The sequence below is a fragment of the Vitis riparia genome, chromosome 16, assembly GCF_004353265.1.
Source record: "Vitis riparia cultivar Riparia Gloire de Montpellier isolate 1030 chromosome 16, EGFV_Vit.rip_1.0, whole genome shotgun sequence".
NCBI classification, from domain to species: Eukaryota; Viridiplantae; Streptophyta; class Magnoliopsida; order Vitales; family Vitaceae; genus Vitis; species Vitis riparia.
Genome location: NC_048446.1, coordinates 573,441 through 601,401, shown reverse-complemented (window position 1 = coordinate 601,401; position 27,961 = coordinate 573,441). Strand labels below are relative to the sequence as shown.

The 27,961-nt window shown below is 37.0% G+C and overlaps 2 protein-coding genes and 1 pseudogene across 2 annotated transcripts; all 3 read right to left on the bottom strand.

Moving 5' to 3' along the window:
• Window positions 1-2,269: 2,269 nt before the first annotated feature.
• LOC117933073 lies at window positions 2,270-4,814 on the bottom strand (annotated as a pseudogene).
• A 13,456-nt stretch (window positions 4,815-18,270) lies between these two features.
• Window positions 18,271-21,148, bottom strand: LOC117933076 (phenylalanine ammonia-lyase-like). The gene is made up of 2 exons (XM_034854441.1): window positions 20,662-21,148; window positions 18,271-20,228 (listed from the first exon to the last, which is right to left on the bottom strand). The coding sequence occupies exons 1-2, from the start codon at window positions 21,042-21,044 to the stop codon at window positions 18,479-18,481; spliced, it is 2,133 nt and encodes a 710-aa protein (XP_034710332.1). The 5' UTR covers window positions 21,045-21,148; the 3' UTR covers window positions 18,271-18,478.
• A 3,145-nt stretch (window positions 21,149-24,293) lies between these two features.
• LOC117933074 (phenylalanine ammonia-lyase-like) lies at window positions 24,294-27,142 on the bottom strand. Its single transcript, XM_034854438.1, has 2 exons — window positions 26,624-27,142; window positions 24,294-26,305 (listed from the first exon to the last, which is right to left on the bottom strand). The coding sequence occupies exons 1-2, from the start codon at window positions 27,004-27,006 to the stop codon at window positions 24,556-24,558; spliced, it is 2,133 nt and encodes a 710-aa protein (XP_034710329.1). The 5' UTR covers window positions 27,007-27,142; the 3' UTR covers window positions 24,294-24,555.
• Between the last annotated feature and the right edge of the window lie 819 nt (window positions 27,143-27,961).

The following is a 27,961-nucleotide window of genomic DNA, read 5'->3' as shown; positions in this document are numbered from 1 at the left end:
ACATAAAATAATGTTACTTTTTTCTTTCTTGTCTGCAGTTAGGTGACATTTGCAGTAGTTGCAGTTTTTAGAGGAGAAGATCATGCATAAATTTTTGTTATCATGTACAGATACTTAATATTTGGATATTTTTGGGTAAATATCTATCCTTTTTTCATATATATTTGACAAGATAACAAGATTATATATAGTTGTTAGGTTGTTTGGAATACATTTGGATACATATTTATATCATTTTTATTAATCTTTCAAATATAAACATATACTGATGTTTTTTTTCCTACTTGTAGAAGGTTAGGTGGCATTTGCAGCAATTACAACACTTTTGAAGGCACAAGATCATGCCTACATTATATTTATCATGTATAACTATTGGATTTTTGGGTACATATTTGCCTTTTTTTGGATGTATGTGATGATAATACAAGATTATGCAAGGATATTAAGTTTTTTTTTTTTTTGTCAATATATTTGCCTACATGTTCATATTTTTTTTAAATATATTTTATACATTCATGTAGTTTATCCGTATATATATATATACACAACATGTTCAATTTTTATGTAGATCATTTGGGCAACAGGTTAGGTTGTTGTCATGTTCCATATGCAACCTTGATATGAAATAAAACAATTTCCTGTATATGAATAAAGAAATCTTGACATAAAAGACATTGTAGTCCTTGACTTAAGAATAAAGGGACCTTATCATATTAAAATTTCAACTTTCAAAAAATTAAAAATTAAAAATAAAAATAAAAATTCTTGACATATGTGTAAATTAAATTTAAAAGCATATACAACAACATTGACATATATCATACTTAAGGTTAACAAATATTGAATATAATCTTGACAAAACAATGAGTCTACCTTCACATATGTTTAACCTCACCTTGACTGACGTGGAAGAAACATTAACATATGACATATTAATAAGATTCCTACATTGATAGAAATAAGGCCTACCTTATTTCATGCATATGTTAAGGTAGCTTTTATCACTTCTTGACACTGGCATAGATAACATTTGTGAATATTGATCTACCTTAATAGATATACCTTATCTTGATGATGAAAAACTGTCAATAAAGACCTTTTTCTTATAGTGATGGTTAATATATTTAATGCTAATAATGTACATATCTACGTATATACATAAAATGTGAATATTTTGTCAAATGAAGCATGGTTGTTGACTAGTGTTGGTGAGGAAATATGAGCGGGTGATCAGGGGTGCAATTGCAATCCCACATTGACAATTGATTACACCAAAAAACTTTTTTTAAGTATTGGAGTGGTGAGTGGTGGGCAGGCATGCAACTCACTTTGGGCTATCGAGCTATGCTGGTTGGGGGCGTGGGCTAGGTTGGAGTGGTTTGGGCTAGGCCACTCTACCTTCTCGTATAGGAATTTTGGGTCATTTTAAGAGATTTAGGGAGAGAATTAAATGGTCGATATTTCTCCTACATGTATCGTGTCGGTAACCATCAATACACCGATATATCGGTGATATTTTGTCGATATATCTCGACATTTTCATCCCTGCCTTTAACCAAAAGGTCCTTAGATGTGCATTCCACTAAAAAAGTAGAACTGCTTTTAAAACCATAATGGTGATTTCTAACCATTCTAGTATGTAGAGAGCTCAACCTAAATCTTTTCTACCATCCACCTTGGAAACATTACAAACTCCAATGATTGCATGTGAACTAAACAATTGAACTTGACTGTTGATTTACGATGTAGAAACTATTACAAGAGAAGACAGGCTATGGAATGAGTCCACCTCATGATAAAATCATTCAAATAACATATAGAGAATCTTAGGCTAGTCGATAATGACAACCTATTAATCAAAACCAATAGGTTGGAGAGTCTAGCTAGCAAAGAGATTGACTCTAAGAGAGACACATCCAGGAACCTCACCTAGGAAGGTTAATGCATGGGCAAACCATTATCAATTACATTAAAAAAAAAATCAGTTTTTCATTATCATTACAAGCACATTGATACAAGATATCATTTTATTAGAGAGCGCATTATATATATATATATATATATATATATATATATATATATATAATTTGTAAAATCTCAAGATTGAATTGTTGATATTTTTACTACAATCCTATCATTTCAACAATTGGTATTAGAGCTCAAATTGTAGTTATTTTACCACAATCCTATTACTCCAACAATTGGTATCAAATATTTTGCATAGCCAATAATTAATACAAAAAAATTTTGTATCACAAAATTGAAAGCGTGCAGACAATCTCAAGTTTTACAAACAGAGATGAAAGAAAGTTGGAAGTGTAAAGTAAAAGAGTATGTGCAAGGGTGAAATCCCCTAGCAGATTGGGAGAGGAGCACCGTTCCAAGCGCTAAGACAATCCAGAAGAGGTCAATGATCTTCCCCTCACACATTGCAGTAAACACCTTGTCAAAATCCTCCCCTGGTGACCTCACCTTTTCACCAGTCAGCAGCCCTGTTCCCAGCTCCTCCCTCACAAACTTGTACAATGGGTATGACCTGCACTCCTTGATTCGGTTCGGAATTGATGGGTTTCCACTCTCCACCCCACCTCTTGCGCTCTCAACCTCTTTGGGCAAAACGGCCTTCAACTCCTCCTCGAATGCCACTATTTTTTGGAAGATTGAGGTGCTGCCATTCTTCTCATTTTCGCCATTGTTCAGCGCATGTTCCACAAGAACTTGCCTTACCTTCTGCATCAGTGGATATGTGGCGCTGCAGGGGTCATCGATGTAGGCAAATACATGTTCCCCATCCACCACTTTTAGCAAGTCCTTCTCGCAGAATCTCGATGGGTGGAGTTCTCCATTGGCTCCAGTGGTTAGAGTTTTCTTAGCTACGTGGCTTACAGTCTTCTTCACCGTGCTCTTCAAATTCTCCTCCAAATGCCTCAAATCAATGGCCTGGCAGAGTGCCACTAGGTATGTGGTAGACATGAGCTTCAAGATATCCACCGCTTCGGCTGTTTTCCGGGAGGAGATTAAGCCCAAGGAGTTCACATCTTGGTTGTGTTGCTCAGCACTTTCGACATGGTTGGTGACAGGATTGGCCAAGAACTGGAGCTCTGAACAGTAGGAGGCCATGGCAATTTCTGCTCCCTTGAAACCATAGTCCAGACTCGGGTTTCGGCTTCCAGAGAGATTTGATGGCAGTCCATTGTTGTAGAAGTCATTGACAAGCTCTGAGAACTGGGCAACATAAGCTTCCCAATGGCTGCAATGGCCAAGCGGGTGTTGTCCATGGAGACTCCAATTGGGGTCCCCTGGAAGTTGCCACCATGTAGAGCCTTGTTCCTGGAAACATCGATCAAGGGGTTATCATTCACAGAGTTGATCTCCCGTTCGATGGATTTAGTTGATGCTCGGATGACTTCAATCTGTGGGCCAAGCCATTGAGGTGAAGTCCTGAGAGCATATCGATCTTGCTTCGGCTTCTGCAGAGGATCCATCTCATGTAGCTTCTTAGCTTCTTTCACATAAGAGCTTCCATCTAGAATGTGCTCCATAATGGCTGCAGCCTCGATTTGGCCAGGGTGGTGCTTCAATTTGTGAGTCAAGTGGTCAGTGAATTCGGGCTTCCCCTGCATCACTTCAGCAAAAACAGCCGATAAAACTTCAGACAAAACTGCCAGCACATTGGTCTCAAAAAGCACCATAGAGGCCAAGCCAGAGCCAACTGCAGTGCCATTAACAAGAGCCAGGCCTTCCTTAGGCTGCAACTCAAAAAACCCCGACTCGATCCCAGCCATTTTAAAGGCCTCTTCGGCATTGACAACTTCACCGGAAGGTCCAACAGCTTTGGAATTAGGCCTGCCGGTGAGAAGACCAGCGATGTAGGAGAGAGGAACCAGGTCTCCGGAGGCAGTGACGGTGCCACGCAGAGGCAAGCATGGAGTGATGTTGTGATTGAGGAGCTTGGTGATTGCTTCCAGAATCTCAAATCTGATGCCGGAGTAGCCTTGGAGGAGGGTGTTGATCCTCACGAGCATGGCGGCTCTTGTTGCTGAGTGAGGCAGTGTGTGGCATGACTCTGTTCCGTTCCCAAATATCCCAGCATTCAAGAACCTGTATCAAGCATCAACAACCCAGCACATCACCAACCAATTCAAGTTTTCAAATCAAAACAACTGTTTTAGATAACGAAAAAGGACTAGATTCATTAAGAGATATGAATAAGTTAACACGTCAAAGTTGACTGGTGGCCATTAACTCACGTATCCTAACACCGACTTTTAAAAGTGCTTTTATGAAGTATTTTGACTATTTTCTAAAACCACTGTAAAGTAATTTTACCTGATGAGCTCCTTCTGAAGGGCACCACCTTGTTTGGTTCTCCTATGTGAAGTGGCACCAAACCCAGTGGTGACACCATAGCTGTCGGTGCCTTTGCTCATGCTCTCCATCACCCACTCACTGCTCGCGTTCACGCCCGCTCTCGCCGTCTCCGACAACTCCACACCCACATCCCCCTCCCGCCCGGCGATAGCCGCCACCTGCGATATGGTAAGCGTCTCACCACCGAGCCGAACAACCGGCTTCCGGTACTCCCGCCACCATGCGCTTCACTTCATCCAAATGGCTTCCCTTCAACGTCTCCGCAGCCATTCCCCAGTTCAGCGGATCACTCACGCAGAAACTCTCCACCTTGTTGCTTCCATGGCAGTTCGTTGCATCCATATCTTAGAATCCCCACAAAGAAACAACTTCAAAAAGCTGGTTTTTCTCGACAACCGAGTAGGAAAGAGAGAGAGAGAGAGAGAGAGAGAGAGAGGAACTAGACAGTAGTGCTCTGAACTTACTAAGGTGTATGGTGAATGAAGCTTCTACTTATATAGAACTTTTCAGCCCTGCAGTCTTTGAAATCCCACAGGGTCGCTGGTAGGTGGGCTGGATGGCGAACTGGCTTCATGTGGCTTGTTGAAACCCAATCCAGACCCTTAATCTGTCCACGCCCAAGGCTCAGATGCTGCAACGTGACGTGGAATCCACGTGGATATAGGGATGGAGCCCGGATGTTTCTTCCTGGTCAAAACCCAAGACAAATGTGGTGTGCGGTCAAAGGGTTGGTGGGGTGTGGGAGTTGTTGGCCTGCTTAATGTAATTTCAATTCCTTGATTAAAAAATAACGAAAGTAAAATCATTTGACCATGTGCACTGCGTAAAAGAAGTTAAAAATCGGTTTTCAGTCTTTATAGAAATAGAATTTGTTTTCAAAATTTTAGTATTTTATTTGGTAGTTGTTTTTTATTTCTAATTTTTAAAAACAAAGAAAAATGAGTAATATTTTTTAAAGAATAAGTAAAAATTATTTTCATCAAATTTTAAAAATAGAAGAAAATCTAGTTTCAAAGATTAATATGTGGATGATATATGGAAAGTAAATATGAGTGATATGAGTTTTACTACCATTCATAAAATATAGGCTAGACTTTTTCATATGATTTTTATTTATTAAATCATATGATTTTTTTTTTTTAATGAAAAATTATTTGACTAAGGTGATGTTTGTTTTTTTTACTTAATTCTAAATAGAACCTTAGTGCTTAATAGTGTTAAATATTAGGTTGTTTATTTTTGTAGTATTTTATTTCTATTAAGTATTAAAAAGTAAAAAAAAAAACCAATATGTTATTTTTTCTATTTAGAAAAAGCTACATATTTTGACTTTTTCTATTTAGTAAAAAGTTTATAATAACTCATAAAAAAATAGAAAAACAAACGACCTAAATTTTAAAACTAAATTACTTTCAGCAAAAAGTCAAAAAAAAACAAACACTACCTAAGTATAAATAAAAGATTGGTTTTTGTAACTAATCAAACAAGCATGCCTTCCTCCCACAAATTTGACTAATTGAATTTGGATGAAAGAGCAATATCATATTAATAAGTGAGTATTTGGTGCAGGGTGGCAACATCTGTTGCAAAAATAGTTTGGGAAGAAGAGATGGGAACCGGTCTTAATCCATCTCATATATATTTGCAGGCTAAGCAGACCGCGTTTCTTGTTATTGGCGTATGCTGCTGCTCTTCTGCCTTTTTGTCCATATCTTGATTTGAACCTAGAAGCCGAAAATCACGCCAAATAGCCAACAGCCTGCCGGCGGCTTCGACGTGGAGTGTTGCCCTCCAAGTGTTTGTCAATAGAGCCGCCGGCCCTTCAACAGCATGGCTCGCCACTTTGTTGTGTGAGCTTCATCAGTGTCAGAAACTAAACAAGTGTCTCCATGCATGCATGCATGTTTCATAAGGAGACTAGGAAGGGTTATAATAATTTATAATTAAAAAAAATTAAAATAATTTTAAGTAGATTTAAAGTCAATTTGGTAATGATTATTAAAAACGTTTTAATTCTTTTAATACTATAAAAAATTTATCTTTTAAATATTAAAAATATAAAATAAAAAATTTCCAAAATTACTGTCAAACACTCTCATGATTTAGATGGAATTTGTGGGTAGATTCAAGATTCAATCACTTGAATTAAAATGGGTTACATTAAAAATGAAATAGTTGGAAATCACATTTTGTAACACGTGGCTACCACGTGCCACTTTCTGATTTCTCGACCTCCCTCATAAAAATAGTATTTGGTTCAATTTGAGACAAAACGGGGATTTCATTTAGTCGTCAAAAGCCATTGGATTTGACTAAATTCCTTGTACTTCCACCTTCTCTCCAACTCAACTTTTGTATCAATCCATTCAAATATGAAAATATATTCTGCAAACAGAAACGTGTTTGGAAAATACCAAGTTAGGTGGTCCATTCTTATCAAACCATTGTGCCTTTGAATGTGTGTGAATTATAGCCTTTGATAAGAGTAAAATCAAGACATAAATAAATAAAATTATTATAAACGAATAAAATTAACTTGGGTAGAAAACTATAACACACAAAGATGTACATATAATATGAATATGAAAGTTTTTAAAATCCATTTGAAAATGACTTTGAGATGATTAGAAATTATAAACTTTTTTTAACTAATGTTTTGATGTAAATAAAAGAAAATACTTTGAGAATATAATTTTTAAAAATTTAAAATTCCCTATTTAATAAGTAATTGTTCTAAACTAACTTCAAAAGACATTCTAAATTTTTAGATAAATTTTTAGAAGCAAATCTCAAAACTTTGCCAAATATCTTTATTTTGTTTTAATAATAAAACACTTTAAAACATTTACAAAGTGCTTTCAACACATAAAAATAATGTTTAATTATGTTTCTAACTAATGAATGTCTATAATTGAATGTTTTTTTTTTATAAGTTTTTGGTTGTTTAAAGAGGCTTCTATTTTTACCTTTGTTGCCTTAGCTCATGCTTGAAGGACATAATGTGGACCCACATTTTTCACATGTGTTCCCACTCAATTGGTAAGACTCATTTTTATTGGTGAAAAATTAGTTTTGAAAAAGTTGGAGTCGTCACTTATTTGATTTTATTTTAAAAGGGAAAATAAAACAAAAAAGAAAACCCTAAAGAAGTGACTCCATAGTTTTTGGAAAAGCATGTCTTTGAAAACCCCAAGTCTTGGTCCGGGCATCAAATTACCTATTAAGAAGGTACCTCTAAAAGGTAGCACCCCTCTAAACCCTACAAAGGTCTCTATCGACTAAGTTGAGGGAACTGGGGCAATTAATTGGTTGATTGAGGGTACCTAGGTAGACTAGGAAATTTAAAAAAAAAATAGCATACTAAACAAGATAATCAATCACAAATCATAAAGAAAATTTAGGGTGCGTACCTGGATTGCTTCTTAAACGTTATCACAATACATCAAAGTTAGTTCAAATAGGATATTATCCAGCATGTGCTTTATCATAAATAATCGAACAATGAAACAATATATCAAGACACCCAAGCACTATCAAACATAGGCGTGGTTCACAATGACAAGCATATTCATAGAATTTAGAAGGTATGTGATAGGGGTGTACCTAGAAAGCATATATAACTTATGACGTGCTTCCACAAGACATGAGGGGTTAGATAATAAATAATAAAATACATAAATCCTAACATGCCTCTTATCTAATTAGCATAGAAAAAATTATCAAAGTATACGAAATCATCAATTATCACATACATCTTGTATATAATTCCTAAATAATAGATAGATATGATTCCAACAAGTAGCAAATGTGACAACAAAGATGAGTTTCAAAAATTTTTCTTATGTAGGGGTTCCACCAATTCTCCAATTGATATACACAAATCTAGCCCAGAATTATCCCATTTGTTTGGGACCATAAGCTTGGATTCGTATTCCATTCAAAATCGTAGTTTTTATTGAAAACTGAGAAAGATGCAAACCAATCAAAACATCGTTGCATATTATTTAATAAAATGAGATTTTGATTCTAAGGACTCTAAATGAATTTTTTTTAAAAAAAAAATAGATTTTCAAAGGGATATTTTGAGAAAAGTGTTTTGTCTTGAAGTGAAAGAAATTAATTTGAAGAAAACAAAACAAAACAAAATCATAAAGTAAAATTTTTGACAACCGAGCTAACTAGAGTGGTGAGAACAGAGACCAATCTTCACTATTTTCTGATGGCCTCTGAAAAGTAAATTTTACAAGAGACTACCAAAACAATAAACTATTCAAACTTAGATCAAATAAGCTAATGAGATATCCACCAAGAATTAATGACTAGTATTCAAGAAACATATCAATTGAGAATAACAATCAAGAACTAGCACGTGATCAATTAAACACACAAACGCATCTAGACTAATTAAAATGGACCAAATTAAATCAAGGCAAACATGAATTTTCAAATATAGAATCAATTTTATTAATGAACTAATATTATAGAAAATAGTACCTAAACTAAATAGATGAGTGAAACTAAATCAGAGTAAACTAAAGGCATGAACTTTCAAATATAGAATTGATTTTATTAATGACCTAAAATTATAAAAGTACCTAAAATAATTAAAATGAATCAAATTAAATGAAAGCAAACTAAATAAAACAAAATATGAATTCATGAAATCAATTTTCTAAATAAACTTACATTACTAAAATGAAATCTAAGCTTAAAATGAATTAAACACTAATTAAGGCAAATCTAAAATCAAATCCTTAACACATATCATCAATTATTTTAACAAACTAAAATTTTATAAGAGCACTTAAACCTAAAGTTGAATTAAAAACTAACCAAAACAGATTTTAAAACTAAATCTTTAACCTATAGAATCAATCTTATTAACAAATGGATAAATAAATAACACATAAATAAATAAATATAACTCAAATCTAATGATGAATTACAAATGTACTATAGTAAATTCAAATAGGATCTTTAACACATTGTATTAATTATGTTAGCCCCAAGGGTTCTCCTAATCGGGTTTTGATGATAACAAACCATGGTTAAGTGACTAATTGGTTTAAATGTTTAAGAATCTCAGGTATAAACTCGAAAATTCATCAAATGACCAAATGGATAAAAGATCGAGACGCTTGGAAGACTTGTGATCATAGGAAACTAATGTAAGATGAATGCATGAGTGCACTTAGGATTTTCACACGTTTCATGCATCTTTGAAAACTCGGTTTATTCTTTAAAACGTCGATTTCATTAAAACCCAAGTTTTTAACTAATGTACCTTAGGCAAAATGTTTTATAATTGGCTTAATAATTTACCTAAAGACCTTGCCTAAGTGTTAGAAAAGAAAGGAATAAAAAAAAATAGGTTTTCGGGGCCAAAAAAGAAAGGCTCAACCAGTCGAGGCTATGGCTAACCGGCTCAACCGGTTGAGGAACCGGTTGACCGGTTAGGGTCGTTCGATCGAGGACCGATCGAGGGAGATCAAAAATCTTCTCTCTTTCCTAGTAGTCTTCTCTTCCAGGTCGAGGTGTTTCTCTTACCGGTCAAGGTCTGATTGAGGCAACGGTAACCTGTCATGCATTAAATGCTCCAACAGCTAGTGAACTGGTCTACCCCTAGCTCAACCGGACGAGGTTACCTTTTGTTGTTTTTGACTCCCGAGCTTAGAAACCTATAAATTGAGAGCTCCACTTCATTTATTGACAAGAGAACACTTGCATTCAAAGCCTACCTACCTGTTCTTGATCAAAAAGCTCTCATTTCTTTCATAGTGCATTAAAATCACCACTTGCATATCCTTTAGTGCACTCTTGTGTATCATCCTAGCTTTGTCTTGTATTTGAGTCATCCTTAAGCTAGGTTGAGTGATTATATCTTGTAACAATCTGAGTGTTAAAGTCTTCAAGAGGGTTGAATCTTGAAGAGATTGTGTAAGAGCCCATTGCAGCCAGAATCCAAGTGTAAGAAGATTGGAAGCTTGGTTGAAGCTTCAAGTTAGTGGAACCTTCACTCGGTTAGGAGGTTGAGGAGAGTGGACGTAGGCAAGGAAGTGTCAAACCACTATAAACCCAAGTTTGAATTCTCTAAACTCTATCTCTTTACTTTGCTTATATTTTGTTTAAATTTGTTGTGATTGAAAAGATTTTAAAAACCCAATTCACCCCCCCCCCCCCCTTGGGTGTTTTTCTTAACTAAACATAGCCTTTGTTTTCTCAAATTATATTGACTAATTTAAAAAAATATAAGAGAAGAATCAGCTTACCCAGTCGGATAGGTGCGTAGGTTGTATGTTGTATGCTTCCCACAATGGCAACCGTGTGGATGATAGGATGAATCAAAAATCAACCGACGATGCGTGCTCCAAAGCAATCCGAATGGTGCATGGTATTAGAGGCAATCATGTTTTCCCCAAAGCTCCAATGGTGCGGCTGAGTTAGAACCCTCATCTCCTCCAAAACCAGCGTCTTGTTCACCACCAGTCAGCTACCTTTCCTTTTCTTTCCAATGGTGCGGCTGCACCTTTCTTTTCTCTCTAATGGTGCGGCTACACCTCTCTTTCCCTTCTCAATGGTGCGGCTACACCTCTCTCTTCCCTCTCAATGGTGCGGCTACACATTTCTCTTCTCTCTCACTAGTGTGGTTGTACATTTCTCTTCTCTCTCAATTCCATCTCTATCACGCTCTCAATCAATCTCTATTATGCTGCACCCCTCCACATCCGATCACCTTCTATTATCTTCCCAAAACATTCTCATTCTCTTCCCTACACTCAGCATTTTTTTTCTTCAACGTGCTGAAAACTCCTTTTCCAAAAAAACCTTTTCCTTCTCTGTATCTTCCCCAAAAACCATCTTCATTCATCTATCATTTATTTTCTCCTTTCATGCCCCAAATCCACCCTTCCAAAACCAGTGTGATCCCTTCTCATGAGCGTCCTCTACACTCCTTCCCATTGACTCCACCTACATGGAAAGACCACTCACTAACCCGAATAGAGCCAACAATCATCTATGTGATGCTGAGTCACCTTCCCAAAAATATTCTCCATGCCATATCATGCGTACCGTGTTCCTTTTTTGGAGAGGTCGCCTTCCATGTGTGTGCATGTTGCAGCCTCTTCAGATGTCCACTGCACTATGGTCAAGAGAAGTGACGTTTTTAATACTCTTTCCGTTGGGATTGAACTGTCTCTGATAGGAGGATTGTCGTTTTGCTTCTAAATAATTGAGAGATCTCCATAGGGGAAGTCGCATTGAGTTCTGCTTGAGAGAAGATCTAGCAGGTTCAACCATAACTTAAAGAAACTGCTTTAACTTGGTCAAAGAGCCCACATAGATGATTAGAATAGAACTCAATATCCGGTCATACGATTCAAGAGCTCTAGCTATTTCAAAATGGCTATGAAAGTCAATATATTCATGATCTCCTCGAGAAGCCTTGCTCTCTCCATCGTCTCTTCATCTACCTGAAAAAGGGTTCTTAGGTCCTCACTTTGCTGAAGCTCATGATGCGATGCTATCTTGTTAACAAATATATCCAATGCTTGACACCTCATCTTAATAAATTCAGCACTGAAATGAAACTTCTCTCCAGCACTCTTATTTGGAAGATCAAGGAGAAACAAAAATGACTTTGTACTTCTCAAATAGACGGTCACGTAAACAAACAAAATCATTGTAACATCGAATAACAATCTTCTCTTGTCCTTGGTACTCAGGTAAATTTGTCTTGGTGATGACGTGATAAGAGATGTAAGCCTAGACGCTATTGCTCAATTTGATAGGATCTATGATTGAGACCGATAAAAATGGTTGTGTACTTGGAGATCTAGGGCTTTTCGAAGACCCTGATCTGCTTTGCTGCATACTAATCATAGCTATGTGCTATTTCTGGCATGCTTCGATGAAGAAGGTTCAACGGTAGAGTAAAATCGTAATCTAAAGTCTGTTGGTGTGTGCAATACTCTATTCCGACAACCACCAAATCTTCGGGGAAAAGATAAATGGCATTAGGTTCGCCAACATGATACGTCACCGAGCCTTACGCTCAATGCATAAATTAACAAAAGTTTGGCTCCTTGTTGAGAAATGGGTCAAGGACGTTGCTTTCCAGCTCCTCATTCCCCAAATTTTCTCATGCAAAATAAAAATAAAAAAGTAATAAAGAAAGCAAGAATCCCCTAAAGTCGAAACAATTTCCTTCATTAAAAGTCAACATTCCTTTCACTAAAATTTTAAGAAGTCATTAAATCTGCAAATAAGAAAATATCAATACATAGATAAAAGGTATAATACATAAATAAATAAATATTAGACATATTAAAAAAATAAATTAAACTAATGCAATATATAATAATAATCGAAGTGTCAAACTCAAACCACCAAAAATAAAAAAATTCATTTCATGCAACTACAAAATAAAATAAATAAACAAAATACAAATAATAATAATAATAATGAGATAAGATAAAATAAATCAAAACTCATTTAACCCTAAAATCAATCAATAAAATAAATAAATAAATAAATAAAAACAATAAAAAAAAATCTAAGTGAAACTAAACCTAGAAAAGTGCCTAAGTGGGCCTAAGGTGGTGCCTAATGGGCCAAGTGTATCTAAATGGGCCTAACAAGGAAGGAAAAAATCTAAGTCTCAATAAAAGCTTCCTAGAATCACAATGGGGTTAGATGAGTCCCTCAACCAAAGTCTCCAAGGTGACTTAGAAAAGATAAGCTACATGAGCAGTAATGGGCCATAAAGGAATTGTTGTAAAGTACCAAGCAAACATGTAATAGGACATGTGCTAATAGGACAAAATGGAGGGTCTACACACAACCAACATATTGTGATTTATTCTCTTTTTTTGTTTTTCTATGCTCTACACTTATTGCAGTTTGTTTTCAATGATGACTTGTTGATTCTTCAATTCTATCTCATCATCAGTGTCAGTTGGTTCTTAAGTGGATGTATGGTGAAGCACTCCAATATTAATATATCTATTAAATGTAAGTCCTAAAAACTTGATATGCTCGCATCCTCTCTTTTGAAATTGCGATGTCTTTGGATGTATCTAACAAAATAAATAATATATATATATACATACATACATATATATATATATATATATATATATATATATATATATATATATATATATATATATATATATATATATATATATATATATATATATATATAGATGTGTGTGTGTGTATTAATATTTACTTGTAAATAGTTTTATCACACTTCCTTTGTAACATTCATAGTGTTTCTTTCAACACCCCAATTAAATCTTGTTTGTTTTAATAACTTACTAAACTTACAATGCTTAATGCCAAACCTATTAAATTTCTATTTAACTTGTTTTATGGGGTAGTTCCCATTGCTTTTTCTTTTCATATCTTCATGAATTTTAATTTATAATTTTTGTATAAATATTTCACCTCTCATGTTTCCTTCATTTATTTCCTCTACCATGATATCTATGAAAATTTTTCTATGGTAGAACTCCATAAAATTGTATAACCCATATCCATTAATTCATTAGATGTTGCTCGTATAAATTGAGTCATTAGATGTTGTCACTTAAGAAAGAAAACCAATGATGCATATAAGTACAATTCATGCACAAACCATCAAGAATTATAATTGCATCTTTAAAGCATTTGAAAAGCACATTGAACAAACCAAATTCAACCATTATAAAAGCACAATAGGAGACTTTGTCCTTATCCTAGACTTATATTGACTTTGCCTAAATTCTTTAGCCATGCTTGTTGCCCGAATTAATGGTTCCTTATTCTATACCCTCTTACTTATACCACCATGGAAAACTCCTATTTCTTTATTTCCATTTCCCTCTTAAAATTTTAACCCATTTGGCCTTCCAAGAGGTGGCACACTCTTTATACAAAATAATTAAATATTAACTATATATGGTAACTAAATTTGGAGAAGAGAAAGGAACTTTATGATTTTGGCATTGACCAATGACTATAGCTGGAAATTCAACCCTCCAATATTCTAATTACTACCATTGTTTTACATCCTAGTTGGACCCATCCCCACACCCACTCCTACCGCACTAACTACTTAACTACAATATTTCTTCTTTTTTTTTTAATTCTAAAGATATAAAATGTCTTTCAGATAAAAATTTGGGAAAAGAACCATAGGTCCTTGAAACTATACAACCTCAATTGAATAGTCATATTCATCCATACCCATGATGAAGAATCATGAACCCTCAAAATAACATCCAAAGGTATGCAACTCACGATCATAAAACATAATTTTTTTTTAAGGGATTAAAAGAGTAAATCAATTAGTAATACAAGTTAAAAATAGTTTTGTACTTTACATTCATCTCATAATATTTGTTTCTTTAATTTATTCTAATGGGTTAAATATTGTCTTTAGTCTTGATATCAACTAGATCCAATTTGACTATCTACCCACCATACACATACATAACACCATAAATAATGGGGAGTGAAGCTACCTAAAATCAACTTACCTAATAATAGGTACCTTGGCAATGACCTACCTCAAGGTCTAATAAAATAACAAACCTGACCCATAAAAGAAGATATTACTAGCTTTTGGCTTCTAGTGAAAAAGGTTATTAACCCATGTGTCAACCCGTGAAAGAGTTTGACTCATGATAGAATACCCTAACTTTATAAATCCTAAAATGAATGGCAAAAGGAGATCCTCCTCCTCCATAAAAAAATCACTCTCTGCATCTACCAAATGAAAAAAATCCTTCTCTGTGTTTACCAAACTAATGAATAAAAATTCATTCATGAAGACTTTGAGCATCTTCATTGGCACTGTTTGTGTGAAAGTCTAAGCATTCCTTAGTTAGAACAAAAAGTTGTCACAAAGGATCGAAAATGAAGTTGAATCATTCCAATGGAGTGTTCTTTTATTTATTTTCCTTTTGTAATCTATTCTTCAATCATTTTATCTTGTGTGATATTCAAAAGAATATTAGCTTTAAAGTTTCATAAATATGGGATTGAAGAGAAGCAAATATGGATCACAATAGTACCCTTCTTTGTTTCACGCTAAGAGAGTAATTCTTGAATACGATAAGAATTTTGAGAAGATATGTCTACCTAAAACTAATAGCCTTAGGGTCTATGAGCTAAGCCCCAGGTGTTATAACTTAGCCCCCCTTGCACGTGAACATACCTAATAATATTTGTATAGCAAAATAAGCAAGTTTGAAAATTGGAGCCTACCAATGCAACAACTACTACATATTGGAAAATGGTTAATGACATAGTTACAAGCCCATGGTACCAAAAACTAGACAATCTTCATCTCAAGCAACCAAAGGTACCTCATTCTCAAAGTCCAACAAAGCAATCCAACCCACACCTACCAGCTAGGATACCCATCCTCAAAGTTGATAACTAAATTTCTATCAAAACAACCACTTAAGACATGTTGCATCTCACTCAACTTGTTCGGGAGTTTAAGACTCTTTTTATCAGGTGAAACTTGCTTATGCTTTTACACCTAGTTAAAGGCACTCGTATGAAATTAAAAGGCTATAAAAGTTTCTAGCAACATATGGTGGACAAATATGCTTCAAACCACCTTGGGTGTTCATAAATAAGATGCATCGTAAGAGATCACCTAAGTCATCAAAAAGCACAAGAATGATCTTGATATTAACTCTCATACACATTAGCTAAATGGAAGGAAATCTTATCACTAAAGCAAGTGATCATGAGTTAAGAAAACCTTCCAATTGAAAATTGTTAGCCCAAGGGTTCTCCTAATCAGGTTTTGATGATAACAAACTATGGTTAAGTGACTAATTGTTTTAAATGGTAAAGAATCTCAGGTATAAATTCGGAAATTCATCAAATGACCAAATGGATACAAGATCAAGACTTTGGGAAGACTTTTTATCATAGGAAACGAATGTAAGATGAATGCATGGGTGCACTTAGGATTTTCATACTGTTTCATGCATCTTAGAAAACTCGGTTTATTTTTTAAAACTTCGATTTCATTAAAACCCAAGTTTTATCAAAAGTACCTTAGGCAAAACGTTTTAAAATTGACATATTATTTCACCTAAAGACCTTGCCTAAGTGTTATAAAAGAAAGGAATTGAAAAAAATAGGCTTTTGGGGCCAAAAGGTTAAACCGATCGAGGCTCTGGCCAACCGACTCAACCGATTGGGAAACCGGTTACCCTTGTCCGGTCGAGGAGGGCCAAAAACATTCTCTCTCATCCAGTAGCTTCCTCTTCCCGGTTGAGGTTAACCCCTTCTCGGTTGAGGTTCGATCAAGGTCTGGTCAAGGCAATGGTAACCTGCCAAGCATTAAATGCTCCAACGGCTAGTGAACCGGTCGACCCCTAGCTCGACTGATTAAGGCTCCCTTTTGCTTTTTTTGGCTCCCAAGCTTAGAAACCTATAAATTGAGAGCTCTACTTCATTTATGATATAGAAAACACTTGCAATCAATTGTCTACCTACCTGTTCTTGATCAAAAAGCTCTCATTTCTTTCTTAGTGCACTAAATCATCACTTGCATATCCTTTAGTGCACTCTTGTGTGTCATCCTAGCTTTGTCTTGTATTTGAGCTATCCTTAAGCTAGGTTGAGAGATTCATTCTTGTAAAAACTGAGTGTTAAAGCCTTCAAGAGGTTTGAATCTTGAAGAGATTGTGTAAGAGCCCATTGGAGCCGAAATCCAAGTGTGAGAAGATTGGAAACTTGGAAGCTTGGTTGAAGCTTCAAGTTAGTGGAACCCTCACTCGATTAGGAGATTGAAGAGAGTGGACGTAGGCAAGAAAGTGTCGAACCACTACAAAACCCGAGTTTGAATTCTCTAACTCTGTCTCTTTGCTTTTGTTTATATTGTGCTTGAACTTGTTGTGTTTGAAAAAATTTAAAAAAAAAAAAAAACTCAATTCACCCCCCCTTTTGGGTGTTTTTCTTAATTAAGCATAGCCTTTATTTTCTCAAAAACCTAAAGCCAAGTTAGTTTCAAGGAAAAAGGCCTTACTGATAGTCTAGTAAAGAATAAATGGACAAGGTGAATAACCAAAAAAAAAATTCTAATTAAAGGTATCTCTACTAAGAACTTTAAAGAAAACTAGCATTAATCCTTCTAATTCAAGACATCCCTTTGTTAAACTACCTTATATGGTTGTATGTGAAAGTTATCTTGGTGCAAAATTGGCCCCTCACTCTTCTGGAAATGAATCATCTTTGTGCTAAGGCTACCCCTGCATCTTTGGGTATAGGTTGTATTTATACGTATTAAGTCAAATTTTGCCTTCAAGTATGGGGTCAACTTTGCACTAGAAAAACTTCTATATATGAGCATGGATCATCCCCATGGTAAAACCTTTAACCAAAAGGTCCCTAGATGTGCATTCTAGTAAAAAAAATAGAACTATTCTTAAAACCATAATGGTCATTTCTAACCATTCTAGTATGCAGAGAGCTCAACCCGAATCTTTTCTACCATCCATCTTGGAAACATTAGGAACTATTACAAAAGAAGATAGACTATGGAATGAGTCCACCTCATGATAAAATCATTCAAATAACAGATCGAGAACCTTAAGCTAGTCTATAATGACAACCTCTTAATCAAAAGCAATAGGTTGGAGAGTATAGCAAAGAGATTGACTCTTAACAGAGACACATCTAGGAACCCCTCCTGGGAAGGATAATGCATGGGCAGACCATTATCAATTACATTATAAAAATATTCAATTTTTCATTACCAATGCAAGCACATTGATACCAGATATCATTTTATTAGACAGTGTATTATAAAAAAAAAGTATAATTAAAATTTGTAAAATCTCAATATCGAATTGTTGAGAGTGTACTACAATCCTATCATTCCAACAATTGGTATCAAGCTTAAATTGTAGTTATTTTTACCACAATCCTATTACTCCAACAAATTGGTATCAAATCTTTCGCATAGCCAAGAATTAATATAAACAACTTTTGTATCACAAAATAAAAAGCGTGCTGACAATCTCAAGTTTTACAAACAGAGATGAAAGAAAGTTGGAAGTGAAAGGTAAAAGAGTATGTGCAAGGGTGAAATCCCCTAGCAGATTGGGAGAGGAGCACCGTTCCAAGCACTGAGACAATCCAGAAGAGGGTCGATGATCTTCCCCTCACACATTGCAGTGAACACCTTGTCAAAGTCCTCCCCTGGTGACCTCACCTTTTCACCTGTCAGCAGTCCTGTTCCCAGCTCCTCCCTCACAAACTTGTACAATGGGTATGACCTGCACTCCCTGATTCGGTTTGGAATTGATGGGTTTCCACTCTCCACCCCACCTCTTGCGCTCTCAACCACTTTGGGCAAAACGGCCTTCAGCTCCTCCTCGAATGCCAGTATTTTTTGGAAGATTGAGGTGCTGCCATTCTTCTCATTTTCGCCATTGTTCAGAGCATGTTCCACCAGAACTTGTCTTACCTTCTGCATCAGTGGATATGTGGCGCTGCAGGGGTCATCGATGTAGGCAAATACATGTTCCCTATCCACCACTTTTAGCAAGTCCTTCTCGCAGAATCTCGATGGGTGGAGTTCTCCATTGGCTCCCGTTGTTAGAGTCTTCTTAGCTACGTGGCTTACAGTCTTCTTCACTGTGCTCTTCAAATTCTCCTCCAAATGCCTCAAATCAATGGCCTGGCAGAGTGCCACTAGGTATGTGGTAGACATGAGCTTCAAGATATCCACCGCTTCAGCTGTTTTCCTGGAGGAGATTAAGCCCAAGGAGTTCACATCTTGGTTGTGTTGCTCAGCACTTTGGACATGGTTGGTAACAGGATTGGCCAAGAACTGGAGCTCTGAACAGTAGGAAGCCATGGCAATTTCTGCTCCCTTGAAACCATAATCCAGACTCGGGTTCCGGCTTCCAGAGAGATTTGATGGCAATCCATTGTTGTAGAAGTCATTGACAAGCTCTGAGAACTGGGCAAACATAAGCTTCCCAATGGCTGCAATGGCCAAGCGGGTGTTGTCCATGGAGACTCCAATTGGGGTCCCCTGGAAGTTGCCACCATGTAGAGCCTTGTTCCTGGAAACATCGATCAAGGGATTATCATTCACAGAGTTGATCTCCCGTTCGATGGATTTAGTTGATGCTCGGATGACTTCAATCTGTGGGCCAAGCCATTGAGGTGAAGTCCTGAGAGCATATCGATCTTGCTTCGGCTTCTGCAGAGGATCCATCTCATGTAGCTTCTTAGCTTCTTTCACATAAGAACTTCCATCTAGAATGTGCTCCATAATGGCTGCAGCCTCGATTTGGCCAGGGTGGTGCTTCAATTTGTGAGTCAAGTGGTCAGTGAATTCGGGCTTCCCCTGCATCACTTCAGCAAAAACAGCAGATAAAACTTCAGACAAAACTGCCAGCACATTGGTCTCAAAAAGCACCATAGAGGCCAAGCCAGAGCCAACTGCAGTGCCATTAACAAGAGCCAGGCCTTCCTTAGGTTGCAACTCAAAAAATCCCGACTCGATCCCAGCCATTTTAAAGGCCTCTTCGGCATTGACAACTTCACCGGAAGGTCCAACAGCTTTGGAATTAGGCCTGCCGGTGAGAAGACCAGCAATGTAGGAGAGAGGAACCAGGTCTCCGGAGGCAGTGACGGTGCCACGCAGAGGCAAGCATGGAGTGATGTTGTGATTGAGGAGCTTGGTGATTGCTTCCAGAATCTCAAATCTGATGCCGGAGTAGCCTTGGAGGAGGGTGTTGATCCTTACGAGCATGGCGGCTCTTGTTGCTGAGTAAGGCAGTGTGTGGCATGACTCTCTTCCGTTCCCAAATATCCCAGCGTTCAAGAACCTGTATCAAGCATCAACAACCCAGCACATCACCAACCAATTCAAGTTTTAAAATCAAAACAACTGTTTTAGATAATAGAAAGTAACCAAAAAGGACTGGATTCATTAAGAGATATGAATAAGTTAACACGCCAAAGTTGACTGGCGGCCATTAACTCACGTATCCTAACACCGAATTTTAAAAGCGCCTTTAAGTATTTTTTAAATTAAAAAAAAAAAAAACACTCCTAAAATGGGTTTATTAGTCAAAGTACCTTTAATGGAATGGAAGTGGCTTTCGTAAAATTAATTTTGGAGAGAATCGGCTATCAAGTATTCCTTTGCAAAATATTAAAAGTAATTCTTTTACTTTTCAAAAGTGATTCAAACTACTAATATTTTTCCAAAAGTGCTTTTATGAAGTATTTTCTAAAACCACTGTAAAGTAATTTTACCTGATGAGCTCCTTCTGAAGGGCACCACCTTGTTTGGTTCTCCTATGTGAAGTGGCACCAAACCCAGTGGTGACACCATAGCTGTCGGTGCCTTTGCTCATGCTCTCCATCACCCACTCACTGCTCGCGTTCACGCCCGCTCTCGCCGTCTCCGACAACTCCACACTCACATCCCCCTCCCGCCCAGCGATAGCCGCCACCTGCGATATGGTAAGCGTCTCACCACCGAGCCGAACCACCGGCTTCCGGTACTCCGCCACCATGCGCTTCACTTCATCCAAATGGCTTCCCTTCAACGTCTCCGCAGCCATTCCCCAGTTCAGCGGATCACTTACGCAGAAACTCTCCACCTTGTTGCTTTCATGGCAGTTCATTGCATCCATGTCTTAGAATCCCCACTAAGAAACAACTTTAAAAAGTTGGTTTTTCTCGACAACCAAGAAGGAGAGAGAGAGAGAGAGAGAGAGAGAGAGGAACTAGTGAGTAGGGCTCTGAGTTTACTAAGGTGTATACAGAAGCCTCTACTTATATAGAACTTTTCAGCCCTGCAGTCTTTGAAATTCCACAGGGTCACTGGTAGGTGGGCGGGACGGCAGAGTGGCTTCATGGGGCTTGTTGAAAACCAATCCAGACCCTTAATCTGTCTACGCGGAAGGCTCAGATGCTGCAGCGTGACGTGGAATCCATGTGGATTTAGGGATGGAGCCCGGATGTTCTTACTGGTCAAAACCCAAGACAAATGTGGCGTGCGGCCGAAGGGTTGGTGGGTTGTGGGAGTTGTTAGCCTACTTAATGTAATTCAATTCCTTGATTAAAAAATAACAAAAGGAAAATCATTTGAGCATACGCTCCCTAAAAGAAGTTAAAAAACGGTCTACTTCTTTATTTCTAATATTTAAAAACAAAGAACACCGAAGAACAAGAATAAGTAAAGTTAGTTTTATCAAATTTTAAAAACAAATTAAAAATAAATGAAAACCTTGCTTTAAAAATTAATATGTGGATGGTATATGCCACATAAATATATGATATAGATACGATTTTTGGCATACTCAGTCCAAAAGAAGTTAAAGAACGGTTTTCTATTTTAAAAAGTAAAAAAATATTTTTTAAATTTTATTACACTATTTGATCACTGTTATTTTATTTTTAATTTTTAAAAACAAAGAAATACGTAAAATAGTTTTTAAAAAATAAGTAAAAATAATTTTTATCAATTTTTAAAAATAAATTATAAATGGATGGAAACTTCATAAATTAATACGTAGATGGTATATGTCACATAGATACAAGTTTCACTACCATTCACAATATATGGACTAGACTTTTTCATATGTATCTTCATATGATATAGATACAATTTTTATTTATATTCACATGTTTAAATCATATGATTTTTTTAATCTATTTTTTAATGAAAAATTATTTGACCAAGTATAAATACATGATTGGTTTTTGCAACTTACAAAACCAATATGCCTTCCTCCGACAATTTTGACCGATTGAATTGGGACCAAAGAGCAATATCATATTAATAGGTGAGTATATGGTGGGTGGCAAGACCCATTGCAAAAATAGTTTGGGAAGAAGAGATTGGAACTAGCCTTAATCCATCTCTTGTTCAATTTGAGATAAAATGGGGATTTAGTCGTTCAAAGCTATTGGATTTGACAAAATTCTTTGCACTTTCACATTCTATCCAACTCAACTTTTGCATCATTTGATTGATTCAAATATGAAAATATATTCTACAAACAAATCATTCCAAGGGAGTTTTCTTTTATTTCTTTTCCTTTTGTAATCTTTTCTTCAATCATTTTTATCTTGTGTGATATTCAAAAGAATATTAGCTTTGAAGTTTCAGAAATATGGAATTGAAAATAAGCAAAAATGGATCAAAATAGTACTCCTTTAGTTTCATGTTGAGAGAGTAACGATGGAATATGATGAGAATTTTGAGGAGATATGTCTACCTAAAACCTATAGGGTCCATGACATAAGCCCCAGGTGCTATGACGACCTCTTTTTTCGTGGGTATACCTAATAAAATTTGTACAGTAAGAGAAGAAGTTTGAAATTTGGAGCATAGCGATTCAACAACTACTACACATTAGAAAATGATCAGTGACCTAGTTACAAGCCCATAGTACAAAAAACCAAACAATCTTCATCTCATGTAACCAGAGGTATCCCATTCTCAAAGACCAACAAAGCAACTCGGTGTATACCGACCAGCTAAGACACCCTTTCTCATAGTTGACAACTAAACCTCTATCAAAACGACCACTTAAGACATATTGCATCTTACTCAACCTGTTCAGAAGTTTAGGACCCTTTTTATCTGGTGAAACTTGCTAATGGTTTTACACTCAATCAAAGGCACTTGTATGAAATTAAGAAGCTATAAAAGTCACTAGCAGCATATAGTGGACAAACATATATACTTCAAAGTACCTTGGGTGTTCATAAATTAGATGCACCATAAGAGGTCACCTAACTTACTCAACCTCTATGAGAAGTCATCAGAAAGCATAAGAATGATCTTGATGTTAACTCACATGCACATCAACTAAATGGAAGGAAATCTTATCAACCAAGCAAGAAATCGATTGAAGTTCAAATAAGTCTTCTCAAACACACCTATTTTATGATCTCTAACTTATTTATTATATTCTGAAAAGGAAAATGGTGAAAAACTACATCTCATGAGTTAGGAAAACCTTCCAATTGAAAACCAAAGGCCAAGTTAGTCTCAAGACAAAAGCCTTTACTGATAGTTTAGTCAAGAATAAATTGTCAAGGTGAACAACTAAAAAAAAAATTCTAAAGGTATCTCTACTAAGAACTCTAAATAAAACTAGCATAAATCCTTCTCATTAAAGAGATTCCTTTGTTAAAATACCCTCTATGGTTGTATGTGAAAGTTATCTTAGTGCAAAACTAACCCCTCACTCTTTTGAAAACGGATCATCTTTGTGCTAAGTTGACCTTTATATCTTCAAGTATAGGTCACACTCATTCTTATTAAGTCAAACTTTGCCTTCGAGTATGGGTCAACTTTGCACCAGACCAACTTTTATCTATGAGCATGGATCATCTTTATGGTAAAACCTTTAACCAGAAGGTCCTTAAATGTGCATTCTAGCAAAAAAGTTGAATAGTTGTCAAAACCATAATGGTCATTTCTAACCGTTCTAGTATGTATAGTGCTCGACCTAAATCTTTTCTACTATCCACCTTGGAAACATTACAGATTCCACTAATTGCATGGGAACTAAACAATTGAACTTGCTTGTTGACCTATAATGTAGAAACTATTACAAGACAAGATAAGCTATGAAATGAGTCCACGTTATGAAAAAATCATTCCAATAACAAATCAAAATTTTACGCTAGCTGAAAATAACAACCTCTTAATCAAAAACAACAAGTTGGAGAGTCTAACAAAGATATTGAATCTAACAAAGATACATCCAGGAGCCTCACCTGGGAAGGTTAATGCATGACCATTATCAATTACATTATAAAAAAAGTTTAATATTTCATGATCGAAACAAGCACACTGATACAAGATATTTTTCTAGTAGAAAGCGCGTTATAAAAAAAGAAGTGCAATTAAAATTTGTAAAACCTCAAGGTCAAATTGTTGATATTTTTACTACAATCCCATTATTCCAAAATATTGGTATAAGAGTTCAAATTGTAGATATTTTTAATTACAACAATCCATTTACTCCAACAAATTGCTATCAGAGCTTCCATATAGCCAACAATTAATATAAACAATTTTTGTATCAGAAAATTGAAGGTGTGCAGACAATCTCAAGTTTTACAAACAGAGATGAAAGAAAATTGGAAGTGGAAAATAAAGAGTATGTGGAAGGGTGAAATCCCCTAGCAGATTGGGAGAGGTGCACCGTTCCAAGCACTGAGACAATCCAGAAGAGGGTCGATGATCTTCCCCTCACACATTGCAGTAAACACCTTGTCAAACTCCTCCCCTGGTGACCTCACCTCTTCACCAGTCAGCAGCCCTGTTCCCAGCTCCTCCCTCACAAACTTGTACAATGGGTATGACCTGCACTCCTTGATTCGGTTCGGAATGGATGGGTTTCCACTCTCCACACCACCTCTTGCGCTCTCAACCTCTTTGGGCAAAACGGCCTTCAACTCCTCCTCGAATGCCACTATTTTTTGGAAGATTGAGGTGCTGCCATTCTTCTCATTTTCACCATTGCTCAGCGCATGTTCCACCAGAACTTGCCTTAACTTCTGCATCAGTGGATATGTGGCGCTGCAGGGGTCATCGATGTAGGCGAATACATGTTCCCTATCCACCACTTTTAGCAAGTCCTTCTCGCAGAATCTCGATGGATGGAGTCCTCCATTGGCTCCAGTGGTTAGAGTCTTCTTAGCTACGTGGCTTACAGTCTTCTTCACAGTGCTCTTCAAATTCTCCTCCAAATGCCTCAAATCAATGGCCTGGCAGAGTGCCACTAGGTATGTGGTAGACATGAGCTTCAAGATATCCACCGCTTCAGCTGTTTTCCTGGAGGAGATTAAGCCCAAGGAGTTCACATCTTGGTTGTGTTGCTCAGCACTTTGGACATGGTTGGTAACAGGATTGGCCAAGAACTGGAGCTCTGAACAGTAGGAAGCCATGGCAATTTCTGCTCCCTTGAAACCATAATCCAGACTCGGGTTTCGGCTTCCAGAGAGATTTGATGGCAATCCATTGTTGTAGAAGTCATTGACAAGCTCTGAGAACTGGGCAAACATAAGCTTCCCAATGGCTGCAATGGCCAAGCGGGTGTTGTCCATGGAGACTCCAATTGGGGTCCCCTGGAAGTTGCCACCATGTAGAGCCTTGTTCCTGGAAACATCGATCAAGGGGTTATCATTCACAGAGTTGATCTCCCGTTCGATGGATTTAGTTGATGCTCGGATGACTTCAATCTGTGGGCCAAGCCATTGAGGTGAAGTCCTGAGAGCATATCGATCTTGCTTCGGCTTCTGCAGAGGATCCATCTCATGTAGCTTCTTAGCTTCTTTCACATAAGAGCTTCCATCTAGAATGTGCTCCATAATGGCTGCAGCCTCGATTTGGCCAGGGTGGTGCTTCAATTTGTGAGTCAAGTGGTCAGTGAATTCGGGCTTCCCCTGCATCACTTCAGCAAAAATAGCGGATAAAACTTCAGACAAAACTGCCAGCACATTGGTCTCAAAAAGCACCATAGAGGCCAAGCCAGAGCCAACTGCAGTGCCATTAACAAGAGCCAGGCCTTCCTTAGGCTGCAACTCAAAAAATCCCGACTCGATCCCAGCCATTTTAAAGGCCTCTTCGGCATTGACAACTTCACCGGAAGGTCCGACAGCTTTGGAATTAGGCCTGCCGGTGAGAAGACCAGCGATGTAGGAGAGAGGAACCAGGTCTCCGGAGGCAGTGACGGTGCCACGCAGAGGCAAGCATGGAGTGATGTTGTGATTGAGGAGCTTGGTGATTGCTTCCAGAATCTCAAATCTGATGCCGGAGTAGCCTTGGAGGAGGGTGTTGATCCTCACGAGCATGGCGGCTCTTGTTGCTGAGTGAGGCAGTGTGTGGCATGACTCTCTTCCGTTCCCAAATATCCCAGCATTCAAGAACCTGTATCAAGCATCAACAACCCAGCACATCACCAACCAATTCAAGTTTTCAAATCAAAACAACTGTTTTAGATAATAGAAAGTAACCAAAAAGGACTGGATTCATTAAGAGATATGAATAAGTTAACACGTCAAAGTTGACTGGTGGCCATTAACTCACGTATCCTAACACCGACTTTTAAAACATCGGCTATCAAGTATTCCTTTGCGAAATATTAAAAGTAATTTTTTCACTTTTCAAAAGTGATTCAAACTACTAATATTTGTCCAAAAGTGCTTTTATGAAGTATTTTCTAAAACCACTGTAAAGTAATTTTACCTGATGAGCTCCTTCTGCAGGGCACCACCTTGTTTGGTTCTCCTATGTGAAGTGGCACCAAACCCAGTGGTGACACCATAGCTGTCGGTGCCTTTGCTCATGCTCTCCATCACCCACTCACTGCTCGCGTTCACGCCCGCTCTCGCCGTCTCCGACAACTCCACACCCACATCCCCCTCCCGCCCGGCGATTGCCGCCACCTGCGATATCGTAAGCGTCTCACCACCGAGCCGAACAACCGGCTTCCGGTACTCCGCCACCATGCGCTTCACTTCATCCAAATGGCTTCCCTTCAACGTCTCCGCAGCCATTCCCCAGTTCAGCGGATCACTCACGCAGAAACTCTCCACCTTGTTGCTTCCATGGCAGTTCGTTGCATCCATATCTTAGAATCCCCACAAAGAAACAACTTCAAAAAGCTGGTTTTCTCGACAACCGAGAAGGAAAGAGAGAGAGAGAGAGGGAGAGAGGAACTGGAGGAAATCTGAAAGTTGGGCTCTGAAATTCTGAGTTTCCTGAGAAGTACGGTGACAGAGGCTTTTCCTTATATAGAGTGCCTTGAGCCTAGGAGTCTTTGAAATGCCACAGGTCAATGGTAGGTGGGCGGGATGGCAAAGTGGCTTCATGGGGTTTGTTGAAAACCAATCCCGACCCTTGATCTGTCTACGCTAAAGGCTCAGATGCTGCAACGTGATATGCATGTGGATTTAGGAATGGAGCTCGTATGTTCGTACTGGTCAGACCCCAAGACAACTGTGGTGTGCGGTCAATGGGTTGGTGGCATTTGAAATTGTTGGCCTACGTAATGTAATTTATATCTCCAAATCCGAACTCGTTAAAAAAATAATAATAATAAATGATGTAATCATACTCTAGCTAAAAACAAAAGGATTTTTGAAAATTTAAAAACAGTTTTTTATTTTTAAAAATAAAAAATAATTTTTAAATTATGTGATCAAATAAACTTTAAAGTTGTTGAAAATTTTATTATTGATTAGGAAGTTTTAAAAATTCATTTCTATTTTTAAAAATAAAATACGGTTTAACTTCTAGTTGTGTTTGGCCTTTATTAATCTCTAGGTACAAATTTTAAAAATGAGATTAAAAAGAAAATAATTTTTAAAATGCAAAATAAGCTATTTTTGTGTTTTTAAAACCAAGAGAAAACAAAAAACAAAAAATGGAAAAGGACTTCTCTCAATTGGGTGAGACATTCTTCTACAAAGTCCACACATATAGAGAAATAAGAAGAGATTTCTCTAAGGTTAGGTTTTTTCTCATCATGTTTTTCCGCATCTATTATTATTATTATTATTATTATTATTATTATTATTATTA